Raw genomic sequence first — 18,417 nt, 5'->3', positions numbered from 1 at the left:
CCTGAGCCTGTGTTACTCCCCCAGCCATTCAGGCTCTGCGCTCAGTGCTCAATGCCTTCTCCGTGGTGAACCGGAAGAATATGTTTGTTTATCAGGAACGAGCAACAAAGGCTGTGTACTACCTTCGGTATGTGGGTCCTGGGAAGATGGGGTGAAGCATGAGTCAAGGATGGCGTGGGAGGAGACATGTCCAGCGACCTTGCCACTCCTTCCCAGGCTCCTGGAGACTTCCTGCAGTGACCGGCCTTGGGAAGGGGATGCTCTGCCCCCCTCCCTAGCTCTGTCCCGAAGCCAGGAGCCCATCTACTCTGAGGAACCCTCAGTATGTATCACTCCCACTCTTCGATGCCCCATGCTCCCCTTTTCCTTCACTTGCCAGAGCTGGGCCCTGATCATAGTTGTCCCTGTAGGGTCCTCGTTCTCCACTGGACATGGCTTCCAGCCGCAATTCAGATGCTGCTCGTCCTGTGGGCCAAGTGGACAGACATATCCAGCTGCTCGTCCATGGTGTGGGGCAGGCAGGTAAGGACTGTGAGGTGGGGGGTAGGGAAGTGACCAGATGAGATTCCAGAATCCTCCAGGACTTTTCTTAGCACCTCTTGCTCCTCTGTCCAGGTCCTCCTTCTTCAGTTCCTGCTGGGCTCTGGACTTTCCTCAAGCAGATGCTGGGTGGGGAAGGAAAGATTCCTGTAGTGTTTAGGAGTAGGACTGGTAGCCGACTGATTTTCAGCTTGGGGAAGAGGAGTCAGGTAACTTTGTGGACAACTGGTGGTTTCACTGGCCTGATAGTGCCAGGCTTGGGGTGAAGGTGTGAGTTCAGTTTGGAAATGTTCAGCCTGAGGCGTACAGTAGGCAACGGGACTTTCCAGCTAATGGTTATGTCTCACTTAATGTGTGCCAAGTCTGGGCTAAGCCTGTTACCTAACCTCTCTTTTCATCCTTGCAACAAGCCTATGAGATCGATGCTATTATAACTGCCATTTTATGGATGAGGGCACTGAGGGTCTGAGAGGTAAAATTCAGGTGTGCACAGACACACAATCTGGCCCTATCCCCCTCCTATGTCCCCTCCTTGGTAGAACTAGAACCTAGTGCTGGCTCCCTCCAGAGCCGACACACCTAACACTGCCTCTGGCATACAGGGGATTGAGTCTGCAGTTTAAGGGCTGGTATGGGAGTAGATGGATCCTCTGCCAGTGTCACCACCTTCCCACCATGGCTGTGTCAAGGTCCCGAGATCACAGATGAGCTAGTGCGGGTTCTGCGGCGGCGCCTGGATGAGGCCACGCTGGACGTCATCACAGTCATGCTTGTTCGAAACTGCAAGCTGACACCAGCTGATGTGGAGGTCAGCTCCCTCCCAGACTCAACATCCTCCCCAGGCTCAGTAGGCTGGAACCTCTGCATTCAGCTGTGACCCCTTCTTTCCACTCTGCAGTTCATCCAGCCCCCTGGAAGTCTCCCCTCAGAGGTGCTGCATCTGGCCCTCCCCGCCTCTTGCAGGCCCTGGCTTCCTGCCCTGGCCTGGTACCTGCGGCAGAACCTGCTCATCTTCCTACACTCTCCCAAGTACACAGATAGCAACAGCCAGAACCACTTCCAAGTGAGACTGCACTCACCTCTCTCTACACCCTTAGGCACCCACTCCCCTTGCCCCCTGCCCTCCCTTTCTGTGTAATGGTTTTCTACAGATACCCCCATATGTACCTTTGCCCATGGACCTGGAGTAATGGTTTTCTACAGATACCCCCATATGTACCTTTGCCCATGGACCTGGATACATCCATGCCGCCCATGTACCTTTATTATCTGCCTGTGTACCTCCTTACCCCCATGCCCCTGCCCTCCCTTTCTGTGTAATGGTTTTCTACAGATACCCCCATATGTACCTTTGCCCAAGGACCTGGATACATCCATGCCGCCCATGTACCTTTATTATCTGCCTGTGTACCTCCTTACCCCCATAGACAGCCGTCCTCAGAGGGTTTTATCTATTTGCTTGATCTTAGTGCTCTGTGGCTGTTCTCTCCCCAGCATCCATTCCCATCACAAGGTTGCCTCCCCGACTTGGACATCTACTTATATAACAAGCCTGGTGGACAGGGCACTGGAGGCAAAGGTACAGAGCAGGACACAGCCTGTGATACTACCAAGTGTGGGAAAGCCTTTTTTCATCTTGTGGCTGAGAGCGCCTTTCCCAGCCTTGCAGCTACTGGGGGTCTTGAGAGGGGAGATGTGCAAGGCCCAGGTCTGAGCTTTCCTGTGGATTTCTATCCAGGGGTTGCCTGCATCACTCTAGCCTTTGTGGATGAAGGAGGGACCCCTATCTCACTGGCATTGTGGCCCCCCTCTTCTCCGGGGTCCCTAGACCCACTGCAAGAGGAGGAATTTGAGCAACTGACCCAGGTCACTCGCTGCCCAGTTGTGCTGGACAGTTCTTCAGGTGGGACAGCTTGGTCAGAGGATGGGGTGTTCAGTTAATGCTGTAGGAGGCAAGGGTGTGAGTATGGTGGGGATCTAGAAGCACCCTCAAGTGACCCCCATTCTTGTCTCCAGCTCCGAATGGGGGCCCCTTGCTTCGACTGGATGTGTGGGAGAAGGGGAACATTAGTATTGTGCAGCTGGAGGAGAGGCTCCGAGGAGCAGCTCGCCAGGCGCTGGCTGATGCTGTCATGGAGCTGCGGCTGCTGCCAGCTTCACTGTGTACAGAGGACACACCTCCAGGTATGCAGGTCAGGACGCTCTCCTGGGTCCAGAAAATGTTGCAGATCCAGGTGGGACAGCGTGCCAGGTGAGAGTGCAAAGGCGGGGTTTGGGGAAAACACCACTGTGGCCCATGAGAAGTATCTGTTTACAGTTGTCCATTACCTGTCTGTGCACCATCAGGGTGGTGATATGCTGGCAGAAGTGTACACAGCGGACTTGGTCACCCACTTAGGGAAGGCAGTGTCATCAGGAGCTTATATCATACAAGCAGGCGCAGCTGCACACTATCGATTGCATAATCTGTCGCTCACTAACAGAGGAGGTGACAAGTCACTGTCATATTAGTTTTGAGGCTAGGCTGTGGCGATTGACGATCGGTGATGGGTGTCTGTAATGTCTGGCATCCACAGGAAGTCTCAGGAGTGTGTCATTGGAAACCAAGAGCCCTGCAGGCCGAGCTAGCACCTTTCCCCCTGCACCTGTTCCTGGGGAGCCTGTGACTCCACCCAGCAAAGCTGGCCGGCGTAGCTTCTGGGATATGCTGGTAATGGGAGGGAGTGGTGAAGTTGGCATCTACCTTCCTACCTGTCTCCTAGCTCTTCCTACACTCCCCCTGCCCCCCACTCTCTTATAGGCCTTGGCACAGATCTTTTAATAAAGCTGTTCTATCCTTTGGATGGGAGATTGTAGTGTGACATGACAAGTAGAAAGAGCCTCAATTTACTAAGTGCCTTCACTTTCATTTTTCTTGTCAGATCCTCACAACAGCCTGTAAGATAAGGCTGTTCCAATGAGGAAGATGAGGCTCAGGAAAGTTAAGTAACCTGTCCAAAGGTGCTTAGCCTCCAAGGAAGCCAGGGCCCAAACCCAGACCTCCAAATCCTCGAAGTTCATTACTGTTCCATGATGCCTCCATCTTCTACCCTTTTCCCCTTCCCAATAACCCTTCCTTATTCATTGCATTGTCCCCAGAGTAAGACAGAATGTGGGGATTTGGGTTCCCCCAAAACAACCGATGACATTGTCCTGGATCGGCCAGAAGACACTCGGGGTCGGAGGCGTCACAAAACTGAGAGTGTTCGGACTCCTGGTGGAACTGAGCGGGCACCAGGCCCAGATTCTGGAGCCCAGAGACAAAGGTGTGTGTGTTGTGAATTTGTGTCACATGAGGGTGTGGGTGTGAAGTTGCAGATGGGTGTTTGATTAGTATAAACATATATGTATCGTGTATGGATGTGAGGTTCTTACTCTTGATATGTCTTTAGACGCCGGACAACACAACTAGAAGAGGGTGAGGTGGGGAACCTGCATCCTGTGTTTGCTTGTGTCACTCAGGGCTGGATGGAGTTTATGGTTCAGATTGGTAAGACCCCAGCCCTCCCCCACCCCTCAACCCCCTGGCCTGGTCTCCATCCTGTAGCCCCACAGTGACTTCTCTGCCTTCCAGGTTGCACCTCAGTGTCCAAAAGCTCCACGCACATGGTGTCCCGGTTCCTCCTTCCATCCATCCTGTCTGAGTTCACCACTCTGGTCACCTCAATGGCTGGAGACACCAGTGTCCGTGTCTTTGAGCAGCATTTGTGAGTTTGGGATCTCATACAGTTGAATGGAACTTCTCTAGACTTCCTAAAAGCTGGGCCTATAGGAAGCCAAACCGATGGAGGCTGAGCTAGGAAAGGTGGGAGCTAGGCCCCAGGAGATGAAGGCTGAGCCAGGCAGTGGGGCCATGGGTGGTCTTCTTTCCATCTTTCCCTCCCTCCTAATAGGAGTTCAGAGCCAGAGATCTTCAGTCCTTGTTCCCCTGGACAACTGGGCCAAGCTCCCCACCCAGCAGTTGAACGGCATCTGCTGCTTCTGGGAAGGAACTTCTTGCAGTGGAGGAGACCAACCCAGCAGGGTGAGGGCATGGCCTAGGGGAGGGTGGGTTCAGAGTAACTGATGGGGTGGTCTCTGACTGTGCAGGGGGGAAGGGTGGATCAAGGGAGAATCTGCCCCCAGGCCCCTATTGTCCTCCTCTCCCACCTCTTAGCTGCCAAAGCCATGCAGCGCTTCGAGCCAGGAGGTGACAGTAGCTCAGGGCGAAGTGCTCCCCGGCAGAGGTTCTTGCTACTGGAGGTTGTGGACAAGAAGGTAAATGTGGGGTCAGGGTTGGGGTGGGAGGAAGGGTTCTGTGATTTCACTGACCCAGACTCCGATCTCTAGCTGCAGCTGCTGACCTACAACTGGGCTCCAGACTTGGGGGCAGCCTTGGGCCGAGCACTGGTTCGCCTTGTGCAGTGGCAGAACGCACGGGCTCATCTCATCTTCTGCCTGCTCAGTCAGAAGCTTGGACTCTTCCATCATTATGGCCAGTTGGACTTCCCAGTGCGAGATGAAAAGGTGCCCGCTGCTCTGGCTCCCTCTCCTAGTTCTGGCTACTGAGGGATCAATTAAAGGAAGCACCATCTCAGAAGCAGGCGAGAGGGAACAAACTGAGGGCGGAGGTAGTGAGGAGGGAGAGTCTAAAAGAGGAAGCCATGGGGTGGGACAGAAGGTCTGAGGAAAAAGGCTATGAACCCACTGTGATAGTCCATCTCTCTCAGGAGCCGAACCCATTCCTACTGCCCACCATGGAAGTGGAGACCCTCATCCGGTGTGCAAGCCCCTCACTGAGCCGTGAGCAGGGCCGGCTGAGTGTGTCCTCTCGTGGTGGGGGTGCCCTTCCCCTGGACACGTTCCCCTTTGATGAGGCCCTGAGAGATATCACGGCTGCCCGCCCCAGCTCCACACTTGGTCCTGTGCCCAGACCCCCCGATCCTGTCACCTATCATGGACAACAGTTCCTGGAGATCAAGATAACAGAGCGCAGAGGTGAGGGCACTGGGCCAGGCTCTGGGAAGGGTAACAGCTTCTGTGGCTACTACTAATGTCTCCAACCCCCAGAACTGGAGCGCCAGATGAAGATGGAGAACCTGTTTGTAACGTGGCAGCAGCGTTCCACCCCAGCCAGCATGCCCATCAGTGTGAGTGACCCCAAGACATGACCCCAGCCTACATCCTCCATGAGGAGCCTGTGACCCTTCCCAGGCCACTGCTCCAGTGCTCACTGTCCCATTGCCCCAGGCTGGGGAACTAGAGACCCTGAAGCAGTCATCCCGCCTGGTGCATTACTGTGCAACAGCCCTGCTCTTCGACCCAGCTGCCTGGCTGCATGGGCCTCCAGAGACCTCTGGGCCCCCTGAGGGGCAGGTGAGGCTCAAGATTCCCAGATTTCGCCTATCTCCATTTACCCCACAGAGACCTCCATTCCTCCACCACCAGAGGGGTGGTTGATAATGGATAGAGCCTTCCTTAATCTCCACTCCCACAGCGGCGCCATCGCCCTGAGTCAGGGTCTGTGAGCCGAGAGACCCCCACAGGCTGTGAACCCTTGGATGTGCCTGCCCCAGGAGCCCGTGAGGAGCCTTGGCTGAAGGAGCTGAGCTTGGCTTTCCTGCAGCAATACGTGCAGTATCTACAGAGCATAGGCTTTGCGCTGGTCCCACTGCGGCCCCCCTCGCCCGCCCGCAGGTGAGTCCATCCCTTTCTACCCTTTCCTCTTCTCCTTCGCTGCAGGCGAGGCCCCACAGGCCCTTCCTCTCTTCACACAGGTCCCACTTTGGCAACTGGGGCCTTGTGCATGTTCATCCCACCAGGCCACACACATACATGAGGATCTTGGAAACTTTCATGCAGCTTGATGCATGTCCTGAAAACGTCATACAGTTGTGGAACTCAGGGCCAAATTGTACACAGAACTGTATGCATTCTCACAAAGCTTGTGTGCACATACTTGTTTTTGTTTTTGGTTTTTTGGCAGCTGGCCAGTATGGGGATTGGAACTCTTGGCCTTGGTGTAATAGCACCATGCTCTAACCAGTTGAGCTAACCAGCCATCTCCCACACACTTCTTGTATGCCTACGTGTTGGTACCATCTACACACATGATATCTCGTACATGCTCCTGAGCTTTTGGATCTGGGTCTTAATGATTCCTGTTCTGATCATTCCACTGTCCTCTCCTGAAATTTTGTGTGGTTCCTGGCCCAGAGAAGTCCTTTTCTCACCAAGGACCCCTGCACTGGGCCTACCTGCATCACTGTCTTTGGTCTGTTCTTGGTCATGTTCGCTCATTGGCCAGTGCTGACAGGTCTGAGTCTTGGGAAGTAACCAGCCCCTCTCTCACCACTTTCCATCTCCCCTGAGCGCAGTGACAACTATGCAGCCACCTTTCCTATCCTGTGTCTAATCTCAGATTCCCATTTTTGTGCCCCCTGTTCTATGTTCGTCTCAGCATTTGAGCCTCCAGGTTCTGTGGTCCCAGCTCCTTCTCACTGGCTGTATAGGAAAAATGACCTGTTCACATTTCACAGTTACTTTCATGTCTTTAGATCTATGAATTTATTGAGGCATTTTCTCCCTCCTCTCTATTTTCAGTTAGACACCTTTTCAAGCTAGTAAACACAAAAACATACTTCCTCCTAACTCAAGATACCACCTTAGTCCGGAAAGCCAATTCCATTTCCTTAGCATTTTTGTAACTAGCCCTCCCAGGCTTTCTTCTCTTTTCTGGGCATTAGAAAGAGAAAGCGTGGGCTGAGCCCGTGGCGCACTCAGGAGAGTGCGGCTCTGCGAGCGCGGGAGCGCTCCCGCCGCGGGTTCGGATCCTATATAGGGATGGCCGGGGCGCTCACTGGCTGAGCGTGGTGCGGCCGGTCTCAAAAGGACAAAAAAAAAAAAAGAGAGAGAAGGCATGCCTGCACCTCCTGGGATTCCAGCCCTCTCATTTCCCAGTGACCAGGCCAGCCCCTCCACAGGACCCTGAAGAGGAGCTGCTCAGCTTGCTGCCCTTGATTGCCAGCTCCCAGCTATAGGAGCGTCTCTAAAAGACTGTGGTTTGCATACTTTTCCATTCAGTTATATTCTTTCCCAAAATCTGAATTCCATTTTAAAACAAGACACTGGGTTAAAAATGTTCCTAGAGCAAAATTTAAAGTCAGGCCTTCCTTTCTCACCAATCTTTAATGATCACCAATGACTACTTAAGTCTTGTCCCAATTTCCTTGAGGATTAAATGGAACATTTCTTCTGCTGGAGGCTTTGACTCCCAGCAGGAGTTCTTGGGTTTAAATCTCCTTGGTGTAATGAGTGGGTCCCACTGCCACTTTCTGTTTTGTCCTTGTTAGCAGTAGCTTCCCTGTTTCTCCCCTCGCCTCTGAGTTAAGAAATAAAGAACAGTAGGCCTGTGAAACACCTGAATTGCCGTTCCTTAATCAAAAGAGAACCGTTTTCCCCCTCAGAGGAAAGTACCTAACCAGGGCATCAAGCATCTCCTTGAATTTTCTTAATTAAATCTTAGACATGCATCACCCTCTTCCCTTCCCTCTCCTGCGCTGCCTCACCCTCTCACTAGTAGAGCGAGGCCTGGACTCCACCTCCCCACTAAGCACTGTTCTCACTGCCCTGAAGTGGCAACTGCTGTGGAGAGCCCTGCCCTGTAGTCTAGACATGGACTCCAGGCCCCACCTTGCCACCTACTCGCTGTGGGACCCTGAGCAGTCCTTCGCCTGTGGGGGCTTATTCCCTCTCCTGCAGAAGGATTCCATGTAAGATGGGCTTTGGGTTGATAGCCATCTTTTACCCACTGGCTGCCTCATCCCCGGTCCCTCTTCCTTTCCTACAGCTCCAGCCGGCTGCGGGCCATGGCTGTCCTAGGAACAGAAGGTCGGAGCTCCTTCTCCTGCCCTAAAACCAAGGCTGATGGGAGCCCCAAGGTAACTCATATAACGGTGAAGTCAGCAATGCCCTAGACGATGCAGAATTATTTCCCCAAGACCTGAGGTCTCTGATCCCTGACTGAAACCTTTAAAGTCAGGGACCCAAGGGACTTCTGCCCGGCTGGTTCAAGGCTGCTGAGCTCCCCATCCTTGCCTCCTTTTTCCTTTCTTCAGAGTACTGGCTCTCCAGTCACCACCTACCACCTGCAGCGGGCACTGCCTGGGGGCATCATCCTCATGGAGCTGGCTTTCCAGGTAAGCAGGAAGAGCACTGAGTGGGGAGAGCCAGACTCACCTGCCTCTTGCCCTCCTGATCTCATCTTCACCCTCCCTGCAGGGTTGTTACTTCTGTGTCAAACAGTTTGCCCTGGAATGTTCCCGAATACCAATGGGACAGGCTGTCAACTCTCAGGTATGTGGGGGGAACAGAGGAATATGGGGTGGAAGAGGCTTTTTATGACCCATCTGGTGGGCAGTAAGAGTAATGCATGGGCAGTCTGGCCCAGTGACTGAGCTGGTGCTGTGGCCTACTAGGTCTTGGGTCATTCTGGTGCTGTGACTGCACAAACTATTAGTCTGACTCTGGGTAGTCAAAAGGTATATTCATCTGCAGCACTGAGGCAGAAGGCAGTCCTGCACAGTGGCTGGCCTCGCCACCACTCTGGCACTGACAGTAGCCTGGCACTGTAGTCATCCATAGCCACAGATAGCCGGATAATGAGGACACTGAGCATAGTGGGTAATATGACATGTTTTGGTTGGTGCCATGAGCAGTCCTAGCCTAATCTAGGGGACAGGTTGGCATTGTCAGTATAGCCACTAACTCTTAGAATGAGGACCAGAGTTTTCACCTACACAGTTCTCACCTACATCTACCACCGGCACTTATTTATGTCCCTGTCAGTCTGCCTCAAGGCAGGACCTCTGCACCGCATGAGGGCCAAGCACTGGAGTGCTCAGAATGCATCGAGGATCTTGTGAGGTCAGGAATCTGAAGCCCTTGTTGTACTTGGGTTAGTTCAGCTCCTTCAGGTTACCAGGAATGTCACAGTAGGGCCCGTGCCGCCTTTTTACCCTACATGTAGTTTCTAGAGGTCAGGGTCTGAGTGGGTCCAGTATAGACAATATAGATTCCTTTCCATTATGTAGAGCTCTCATATCTGGACAGTTCATGTTCAGCCCACAGATGGTTGTCTTTAACTTGAGCATAGATACCTGGTCACAGGATATCACAGGATAATGAGACCCAAAAAAGCTTCCTTTCCATTATGTAGAGCTCTCATATCTGGACAGTTCATGTTCAGCCCACAGATGGTTGCCTTTAACTTGAGCATAGATACCTGGTCACAGGATATCACAGGATAATGAGACCCAAAAAAGTGTGGTGACTTTCTGTGCAGGAACCTACCTGGGCCAGAGTGCTCAGAAGGAGCTGTGGATGGCCAGGTGTTTTCACACTTCCCTGTAGTATTGGAGAGGAGGACCCACCTCCATTACCCTCTTGAACTTCCTTCTGGCTTCCCTGTTGTCCAATCTCCATCCAGCTTGGCTCTCTCTGCCCCTACCCATCTAATCTCTAATTCTGCTCAGGTTTCTAAATTTCTTCATTTTTGCTATTGTTTATTAAGTTCTTAGTATATATCTAAGTGAAGAGGGGAGTTTTACTCCTTTAGTAAGATAAGGAAACTGAGGTTCACAGAGGTTAAGTAATTTGTCCTAGGGCACACAGCTAGCTGGTCAGTGGCAGTACTGGGGTTGAAATCTAGGTCCCTGTCATACTGAGAGTCATCCTTGTTTAGTTCAGTTTATCACTCTGCCTCTAGCCTTATGAAGACCTTTATGTTATCTCCATAATACATGAGGAAACTAAAGCACAGAGAGATTGTGACTTACCCAAGATCATACAGCTAGGCTGGCTTCTTCTAATCATTTGTTTCCTTTCCTCTTAACTCCTTAGCCCAGTGCCCCCAAGAGAGTGGCTGTGTAGATTCTATTCTAGCCCACGCATCCAGCTGTTAACACTTTCAGTGATGGTGATCTCCACCAAGAGAAGCGCCCGCTCCATGTCTCTGCCTTCCTTTCTTCTTCCATCAGTAGTTCATTCATTCAGTCAGTCAATCGGTCAGTCAGTTGGTCACACATCAGTCAGAGGAGGCCTAGCCTTGACAGGATGTTCCACATGAAGCTTTACAAATGAGTAAGAGTTAGCCAGATTTGGGATCAGAGAGGGCAGCATTACGGGCAAAGGGCACACAGGTACATAAGTGTAGAGGAGAGAAAATGTGATGTACTTGGGAGGAGCAGGTAGTTTGTTGGGAAAATAAAGCTAGAGAGATGGGAAGGGGCCACGACAAACTTTCTAGTGATAAATACACACCTGGCCTACCATGACCACCACTGGATTTCCCATAACACCATCTTCTAATGTACTATGTAATTTACTCATTTCTTCTGTCTAATGTTTAATGTTATCTCCCCACAACTAGACTGTAAGCTCCTTGAAGACAGGGGTTTGTTTGTTTCCCACTGTATCCCCAGCACCTAGAAAGTAGCTGGTGGGTACATGGAGATGCTCAACAAATATTTGCTGCATCAGTGAATCTGTGCCAGACTCGTGGAATCTGGGACAGGGTAAAGAGGCCCAGTCTCTCGGGCTGGCCCGGTGGCGCACTGCTATAGTGCACCGCTTGGGAAGCGCGGCGGCGCTCCCACCGAGGGTTCAGATCCCACATACAGACTGGTTCCCGCTCACTGGCTGAGCGAGGTGCGGGAGCAATGCCGAGGGTTGTGATCCCGTTGCTGGTCCCGGTCCGGTACGGGGGCGACACTGAGGGTTGCGATCCGTTGCCGGATACGGAAAAAGACAAAAAAAAAAAGAGGCCCAGTCTCTCAAAAACAGTCATAGTTTTGTGTAAACAGAGTTACAGTACCCTATAAAAAAGTGAGAATATAATGAGGAGGGCTTCCCCATAGAAGCTTTTCTGGCAGAGGGGGTTCTGCTGGGCCCACAGCAATGGGGGGAGTCTGTTGAGCTTCCTCTTCCAATGGAAGGCGGGAACTGTGGATGGGGCAGCCTGTGCTATCACAGCTAACCCAGTGCCCTGCTCCACCTCCCCAGCTGTCCATGCTGTTCACAGAGGAGTGTGACAAGGTGCGGGACCTGATGCACGTGCACTCGTTCAGCTATGATTTCCACCTGCGCCTCGTGCACCAGCATGTGCTGGGCACCCATCTGGTGCTGCGGCATGGCTATCACCTCACCACCTTCCTGCGACACTTCCTGGCCCACCACCCTGACGGACCCCACTTTGGCCGTAATCACATTTATCAAGGTCTGTGCCCAAGGGCAAGTCAGTGAGCCCAAAAAAGAGGAGGTCACAAAGTGTCTCCAGGCCAGGGCTGGCAGGACCACCTTCCAGGGCAAGTGGTCCCATGTTGTTAATCACCTTGCATCACTCATACCAAGTCCCCATGTTTCAGTCCTATGTCTGTCTCTGTCTTAAATTGTTCACAGTCAGTTTCACATCAGAGTTCGGACCCTGTGTCATGTGTACCCTGCCCTGTTCTGAGCTTCTTTCGTCCCATCTCAGTGTTCCACAGGAATTCAGGAGGTCCCAGGAAAGCACAGCCACTCTGCCTGTCAATCAAAGCCTTAGCATCTCCCATCCCCCTGCCAACCAGTGTGTGTCCTGGGCTTAGTGTCTGCTGTCTCCTATGACTTGCCCCTCAGGGACACTGGAGCTCCCCACACCACTCATTGCTGCCCACCAGCTGTACAACTATGTGGCTGACCATGCCAGCTCCTACCACATGAAGCCACTGCGTATGGCCCGGCCAGGGGGCCCGGAACATAATGAATATGCCCTGGTGTCAGCATGGCACAGGTAAGGCTGGGAGGGGGCACCCAGCACGCACACTGGGGGAGCCAAGCTTGAGGCCATACCTGCAGCAGGGAGATCCATGTTTTCTTGGGCAGAAGGGGTGGGGTTGGTTTCATTAGACATCTCCCCACCCCTACTGCATAGCTCTGGCTCTTACCTGGACTCTGAGGGACTTCGCCACCAGGATGACTTTGATGTGTCTCTGCTTGTCTGTCACTGTGCTGCACCCTTTGAGGAGCAAGGAGAGGCCGAGCGACATGTTCTGCGGTCCGTAGATCCCCCACCTTGAATATGCCCATTTCCCAGCCTGCCCCCTGTTCTTGCTCTGTGTCTCTCTTGCTGTGACCACCACTCTCCTGCCCCTTCCCCACCCCAGGCTGCAGTTCTTCGTGGTGCTCACCAGCCAACGAGAGCTCTTCCCCAGACTCACTGCTGACATGCGCCGGTTCCGGAAACCCCCTAGACTGTCCCCTGAGCCAGAGGCTCCTGGGAGCTCAGCTGGCAGCCCCAGGGAGGCCTCAGGGCTTGTTCTAGCCCCTGGACCAGCTCCTGTGTTCCCACCTCTGGCTGCAGAGGTGGGCATGGCACGGGCACGGCTGGCTCAGCTGGTACGATTGGCTGGGGGTCATTGCCGCCGGGACACCCTCTGGAAGCGCCTCTTCTTGCTGGAGCCCCCAGGGCCTGATCGACTGCGGCTAGGAGGGCGCCTGGCCCTGGCAGAACTGGAGGAGCTCCTAGAAGCAGTCCATGCCAAGTCCATTGGGGACATCGACCCCCAGCTGGTAAGGGACTGTAGGCTCCAGAAAGTGCTGGAAAGATGCCAGGAATTCCACAGGCAACCAGGGTGGAGGGGTCAGGGGTCTCAAGGTGACTTTGGGACAGAAGATTCAGGTCTGTGGACCCTCTCCCAGGACTGCTTCCTTTCCATGACGGTCTCCTGGTACCAGAGCCTAATCAAGGTTCTCCTAAGCCGCTTCCCCCAGAGCTGTCGCCATTTCCAGAGCCCAGACTTAGGAACTCAGTACCTGGTAAGTCCCCTTGACCTTCCTCTAAAAGGGGAAACACAACAGAAATCCTCATCAGAGATAAAAGATACCCACTTAAGAAGCCCCAACCTGACCAAACAAGCTCTTCCCTGGAGGGAAGCCTAGATGGAGTGGGACTATGCAGATCCACGTAAAACCCTCTGAGCACTGAGCATCGAGACCCAGCATGTGCTTTGCTGAGAGGTAACTGAGAACACTGCCCAGAGTCTCACCAAGAACACAGACCTTGGCTTGAGATCCTGAAGGCCAAGCTCTGAACTTAGAATCCAGGGAGCTCTCAGAACTTTGTCAGTGGTTGGTCTCGGAGGCTGGAGTCTCAGAAAGGACCTCTTGGTCTTTAAAGCCTTGTTACTCAGAGTGTGGCCCTCAGACCAGCAGCATCAGCATCACCTGGGAGCTTGAGGGAATGCAGACTCTCAGGCCACACTGCAGACTGCTAGCTCAGGATCTGCATTTTAGCAGTAGCCCCTGGTGATTAGTGTGCACTTTAAAGTTTGAAAGCTCTTTTGTAAAGGACAAGTGGAGAGAAAAGAGCTATGTGATGGGCATGAGTATGAGGAATTAAAGAGTCTAAAGACACGAGCCTAGAGAGAGCTGTGCATCAGAGAGTAGGCGTTCATGAGAAAGGAGTTGGAGCCTGGCGAGGGGGCCTGCAGCACAGTGTTTGCAGGGAAGGTTCCTTTCAGGGTGTACAAAGGGTCACCCAGAAAAGCAAGGTCAGCTGGGGTAAGGCTGCAGTAGTATAAGTGGGTATGGGCAGATGGGGGGCTCCAGTGAGTGGTAGGAATGCTGCAGAGGAGTGGGGCTGGGGGAAGGGTGATGAGTTCAGCTAGGGGCAAGTTGAGCCTGAGGTCCACGAGGATATTCACTGTCTAGAAGATAGGTGGACATTGGGGACTGGCACTCCTGAGAGAGACCTAGGCAGCAGCTACATGAATAGGAAGTAACTGATGCCTTGGTAACTTGAAATCGCCCAGGAATGAATCGCAAAGCTAAGCACTAGGGAGCATGGACTTAAGGGGACAGTCCCAGGGGAGGACAGAGAGACCAGCTCAGGGGGCAAGAAGGGGTCGTGCCAAGGGTGGAGAACTCTCCTTTGTTGATTGGCTTCAGTGTGCCAGGCTTTGTGCGGGGCTTCCAGAACCAAGACTTTGCCCTCATTCTGATGAGGCTTGGATGGATGGACGGGCAAGCCAGTGAGGATGAGGACTGGGGTTTGAGTTGGAGACATGGACCTGAGTGACCTTGGCGTGCAGGTGGGGTCAGGTGTGGTGATGGAACCAGGCCTTCCCTCACCCTCCCGTCTCCACAGGATGCCCTCCAGGACAGTCCACGCCACCTCAGGTGAGATGGACTTCACTCTTGTCTTTCATGCAGGTTGTGCTGAATCAGAAGTTCACTGACTGTTTTGTGTTAGTGTTCCTGGACTCCCACTTGGGAAAGACGGTGAGAACAGGTGGCGGGGGCCTTGTGTCAGCCTAGTGGGAGGCTGTACCTCAAATGCTGTACCTTGGAGCCTACTGAGGTGGGATGCCTGCTCTTCCTGAGTCTGTGCCCGCCCCTCACCCCTGCACCCCCATTGTGTTCCCCAGTCTCTGACAGTGGTTTTCCGAGAGCCCTTCCCAGTACAGCCCCAGGACAGCGAGAGCCCCCCAGCCCAGCTGGTCTCCACCTACCACCACCTGGAGTCTGTCATCAACACAGCCTGTTTCACCCTCTGGACCCGCCTCCTCTGAGGGAGTGGACTGAATGTCACTGCTCCTTGAATCATGGATCCATGAGATTGCCACTTGAGGCAGCGCTGACAAGCCCTTCTGGGCCCCAGGGCAAGCCTGGACACTAAGTGACACCAATGGCTTTGTGAATGTCTTGGGGGTCTGCTGCCCTAGCCTGGCAACAGGGACTGCCCTCCCCAAACACTCAGCCGCTAACCAGCCCTGGACTCCAGAGGGTCAGGCCAACTCCCTGAGGTGCCCATCCCTTCCCAGGCCCCTGGACCCTTCCAGAAGGGGACTCCTCTTTCCTGCCCAGCTGGTGGAGCCCCGGTGGCAAGCACTCACACCACAGAGCTCTTCTGCCTGAATCCTGCCTCCCAGTCTTTGGTCACTGTCAGCCACCTGCCCCCTTGAGCCCTCTGGTCTTCATTTCCCACCGGGACATCACTGCTGGACATTGCTATTGAGATAAGACACCTCAGTTCCAATCAGCTCTGCCTTTGGAGAACCTGTGACCACTGTCAAGTCCCTTTGCTCTCAGATTCTTGGTTTCTCATTAAGTGAGGTTGACTCAAAAGCTCTCCCATCTCCACAGCAACCCTGGCACCAGCTGGAGGACTTGAGTGTAAGCTGTGTCCCTTCTTAATGGGAAGGAAGCAGCTCAGAGAAACTGAAGTGTTAGACACTGTGTGTCGTCCCCCACCGCCCCCCATAACATACATATATGAAAACATTCAGCATGTCATCTTTAATTCAGAGATGGATGAACTCAGGATGCTCACTCACTGTTCCAGAGGGGCATGTGGGTAGTGTGCAGGACCTCACTGGCCAGCTGGGGGGCGACCCTGCTTATCCCAGTATGAACGTAGCCAACTCAAGCCCTCTACTGTGTTTCCTGTGGGGAGAAGGAGGCAGTGGCATCTCTATCCACGAGGAAGAAGACAGCCCCTGCCAATACCTGTCCCTCCAGAGCTTTCCCCAGGGCCACACCTGGAGCCTCAGCCCACCCCTCACCTCGAGGCCGATACTCGCAGCCCACAAAGCCTTTGTAGCCTTCATCCTCCAGCAGTTGGAACAGATAGGGGAAGTTCAGTTCTCCAGGACTGCTGGGCTCCCCTCGGCCTGGGACCTGTGCCACCTGTACATGCCCTGGGGACAGACGTGGACAGCTGTGAGGCCCAGGTGCCTGCTGAGGCCTATGGGACAGATGGGGGTTGAGAAGGTGGGAGGGCACAGGAAGCAGCGCAGTAGACCAGGAAGGAGCAAAGGAAGGGACCCTCACCAACGATAGGCAGGAACTCCCGGATATTTCCTGTCAGGTTCCCATCCATGATCTGCCAGTGGAATATGTCCTGGGGAAGAGGATACTTAAGTCAGAGACCCTTCCGGCCCTGCCATTCTTCACAAGTTTGGAGAATGTGGCCCTCTGAGAAGTACCCCCTTTCTTCCACTTACCATTTGTAATAGGAGGTTGGGTCTTCCAACCTTTCGTAAGATGGCTGCCGCTGGGAGAGAAGCCAGGGAGGGGGCCGTGAGCTCCAGGAGAGCGCAGGAATCAAGAGGGACAGGAGAAGGCACAGGGCTGGGGTCCTACCCTGCTGTGGCGTATCCAGGAAGTACTGGGGGTCAGTGATACGGGTGTTAATGGGCTCCAGCAGTCCCATGAGGTTCTCCTAGCACCAGGTTGAATGCTGTAATTAGAGCTCCCCTCAAGTTTGTCCCCATCAGTCGCTGCACCAGACCCTCACCAGTCCCTCTGACCTGGGCCAGTGCCCAGCCTTACATCTCGTTTGCTCTCCCCACGATGCACCCCCCCCACACACACACACACACATAAGTATGTGTGTATGTGTCTCCACCTTCTCACCTGAGCCAAAACCCCAGCTGCATGCCTCAGGTTCTCCAGAAAAACTGTCTCCATCTCACTCTTGACTGCTGCTCGATCGGCCCCCTGGGGTACTCGGCCAGCCATCAGGTGAATACTGTGGGGAAGAGAGGACTGGAGGCCAGCTTTATGCCCTCGGCTCCCTACACACCTCTTCCAGAATGCCCTCTGGCCAGGCCACCCTCACCCACCTCCCCAGGTCTCCAGTCCACGCCACCTGGGCCACAGTATTCAGGCATTCCAGAACCTTCAGACACTTTTGGGTCAGCCGAAGGCTGAACCCTTTCCGAGACACCTTCTTAGAGTCAACTCATCCCCCTGCCTCAGGGACCTCAGTCCATCACTTAACCCATCCCTGTGCTTCCAACCTCCCTTTCCCTTGGTCCCTCTCCTGAGCCTATAAAGCATGCTTAAGTCTCACCTTTAAAAATTATTTTGATCCTTGCTTCTCTCAAGTATTCCATGCTGCGTGTCTTAGCCTTTTCCTATCTGTTTTCTGCCCCATGACTCACCAGTAGTAGATCAGCCTATTTGACCTCTGCAGGATTTGATATTTATTTGATCAGCCCCACTTTGAGCCTTCCACCTCTCCTGTCATCACCTGATCTTTCTCAGCCACATCCAACTTCAAGCAGATATTCCAGGACTCCCAACCCCAACAGGCTACATCTCCAGCCTCTTGAACTCTTCTGCACACACCAAGCTTGCTCTTGCTTCTAGCCACTTTACCTCCTGCTCATAAAGAAAATGCCCACTCCTTCAAGACTCAGTTCAGGCACCACTACCTGTAAGCAGCTTCCTTGGATCCCAGACAGGGTGAGGTGCCTACCCCGCTTCCACAGCTTTCCTGAATAGGCCCATCCTTGAATGGATCACTAAGTATATTTATGTTGCTATCTCCCAGGTCAGAATGGGCTCCCAGCATGGGATCCCGGTAGGGGAGTAGCATGAAAGACTAGCCAAGAGAATGACACGCGACAGATAAAATACAAAAGGCATTTTACAAAAGACCAGGACTAAAGAGACGAAGGGCTTGCGCGCACACTCCTGAGCGTCTCCCAACCTGGCGTCTTCTCCCTCATCCCGAACCTGCAGCAGAGTCACGGGTCACAGAGAGGGAGGAGGACAGGGTAGGATACCTGGGACAGCCCAGAGCCTTGGCGTACAGCACAGCCTGCTCCAGCCCCTCTCGGAAGGCCGCCTGTCTTCCAGGAACGGCCCCCAGCCCCATTTCCCCCTTGTCCTGGTCTCCTGCGGAGAGAACGGGCCTCAGCCCCCGGCTCGGGCTCCCCGCCCTGCCCATGCCGCGCCCGCCCGGCCCGGCCCCGCGGCTCACCCGGGGGCGTGTTGATCAGCACCAACTGCAGCCCCGCTCCCCGCGCCGCGCGC

General features: G+C 53.7%; 2 protein-coding genes across 2 annotated transcripts in view; one reads left to right on the top strand and one right to left on the bottom strand.

Moving 5' to 3' along the window:
* SZT2 (seizure threshold 2 homolog (mouse)) overlaps positions 1 to 15,876 on the top strand; it is a 52,626-nt gene extending 36,750 nt beyond the window's left edge. Inside the window, exons 44-72 of the mRNA XM_008582270.1 lie at positions 25 to 127; positions 217 to 322; positions 411 to 522; positions 1,230 to 1,348; positions 1,439 to 1,603; positions 2,035 to 2,119; positions 2,279 to 2,443; positions 2,557 to 2,724; positions 3,117 to 3,250; positions 3,679 to 3,845; positions 3,972 to 4,069; positions 4,154 to 4,286; positions 4,473 to 4,603; positions 4,736 to 4,836; positions 4,909 to 5,085; positions 5,289 to 5,556; positions 5,629 to 5,708; positions 5,809 to 5,934; positions 6,056 to 6,255; positions 8,408 to 8,498; positions 8,676 to 8,756; positions 8,839 to 8,913; positions 11,620 to 11,833; positions 12,232 to 12,385; positions 12,527 to 12,649; positions 12,759 to 13,164; positions 13,294 to 13,410; positions 14,806 to 14,874; positions 15,021 to 15,876. Of these exons, the coding sequence (XP_008580492.1) occupies positions 25 to 127; positions 217 to 322; positions 411 to 522; positions 1,230 to 1,348; positions 1,439 to 1,603; positions 2,035 to 2,119; positions 2,279 to 2,443; positions 2,557 to 2,724; positions 3,117 to 3,250; positions 3,679 to 3,845; positions 3,972 to 4,069; positions 4,154 to 4,286; positions 4,473 to 4,603; positions 4,736 to 4,836; positions 4,909 to 5,085; positions 5,289 to 5,556; positions 5,629 to 5,708; positions 5,809 to 5,934; positions 6,056 to 6,255; positions 8,408 to 8,498; positions 8,676 to 8,756; positions 8,839 to 8,913; positions 11,620 to 11,833; positions 12,232 to 12,385; positions 12,527 to 12,649; positions 12,759 to 13,164; positions 13,294 to 13,410; positions 14,806 to 14,874; positions 15,021 to 15,164 (4,112 nt within the window). The 3' untranslated portion in view covers positions 15,165 to 15,876. The remainder of the gene's footprint in view (positions 1 to 24; positions 128 to 216; positions 323 to 410; positions 523 to 1,229; positions 1,349 to 1,438; positions 1,604 to 2,034; positions 2,120 to 2,278; positions 2,444 to 2,556; positions 2,725 to 3,116; positions 3,251 to 3,678; positions 3,846 to 3,971; positions 4,070 to 4,153; positions 4,287 to 4,472; positions 4,604 to 4,735; positions 4,837 to 4,908; positions 5,086 to 5,288; positions 5,557 to 5,628; positions 5,709 to 5,808; positions 5,935 to 6,055; positions 6,256 to 8,407; positions 8,499 to 8,675; positions 8,757 to 8,838; positions 8,914 to 11,619; positions 11,834 to 12,231; positions 12,386 to 12,526; positions 12,650 to 12,758; positions 13,165 to 13,293; positions 13,411 to 14,805; positions 14,875 to 15,020) is intronic.
* On the bottom strand, positions 15,873 to 18,411 carry HYI (hydroxypyruvate isomerase (putative)). Its single transcript, XM_008582271.1, is given in 9 exon segments — positions 15,873 to 15,990; positions 15,992 to 16,038; positions 16,158 to 16,292; positions 16,426 to 16,495; positions 16,599 to 16,648; positions 16,738 to 16,816; positions 17,011 to 17,125; positions 18,168 to 18,279; positions 18,365 to 18,411. Coding segments are annotated over 8 exon segments (657 nt in total). The 5' UTR covers positions 18,260 to 18,279; positions 18,365 to 18,411; the 3' UTR covers positions 15,873 to 15,921.
* Positions 18,412 to 18,417: the final 6 nt, after the last annotated feature.

The sequence above is a fragment of the Galeopterus variegatus genome, unplaced genomic scaffold (genome assembly GCF_000696425.1).
Source record: "Galeopterus variegatus unplaced genomic scaffold, G_variegatus-3.0.2 Scaffold2555, whole genome shotgun sequence".
Lineage (NCBI taxonomy): Eukaryota > Metazoa > Chordata > Mammalia > Dermoptera > Cynocephalidae > Galeopterus > Galeopterus variegatus.
The sequence above is the reverse complement of the archived record's forward strand: the minus strand, read 5'-3'. Positions and strand labels throughout refer to the sequence as shown.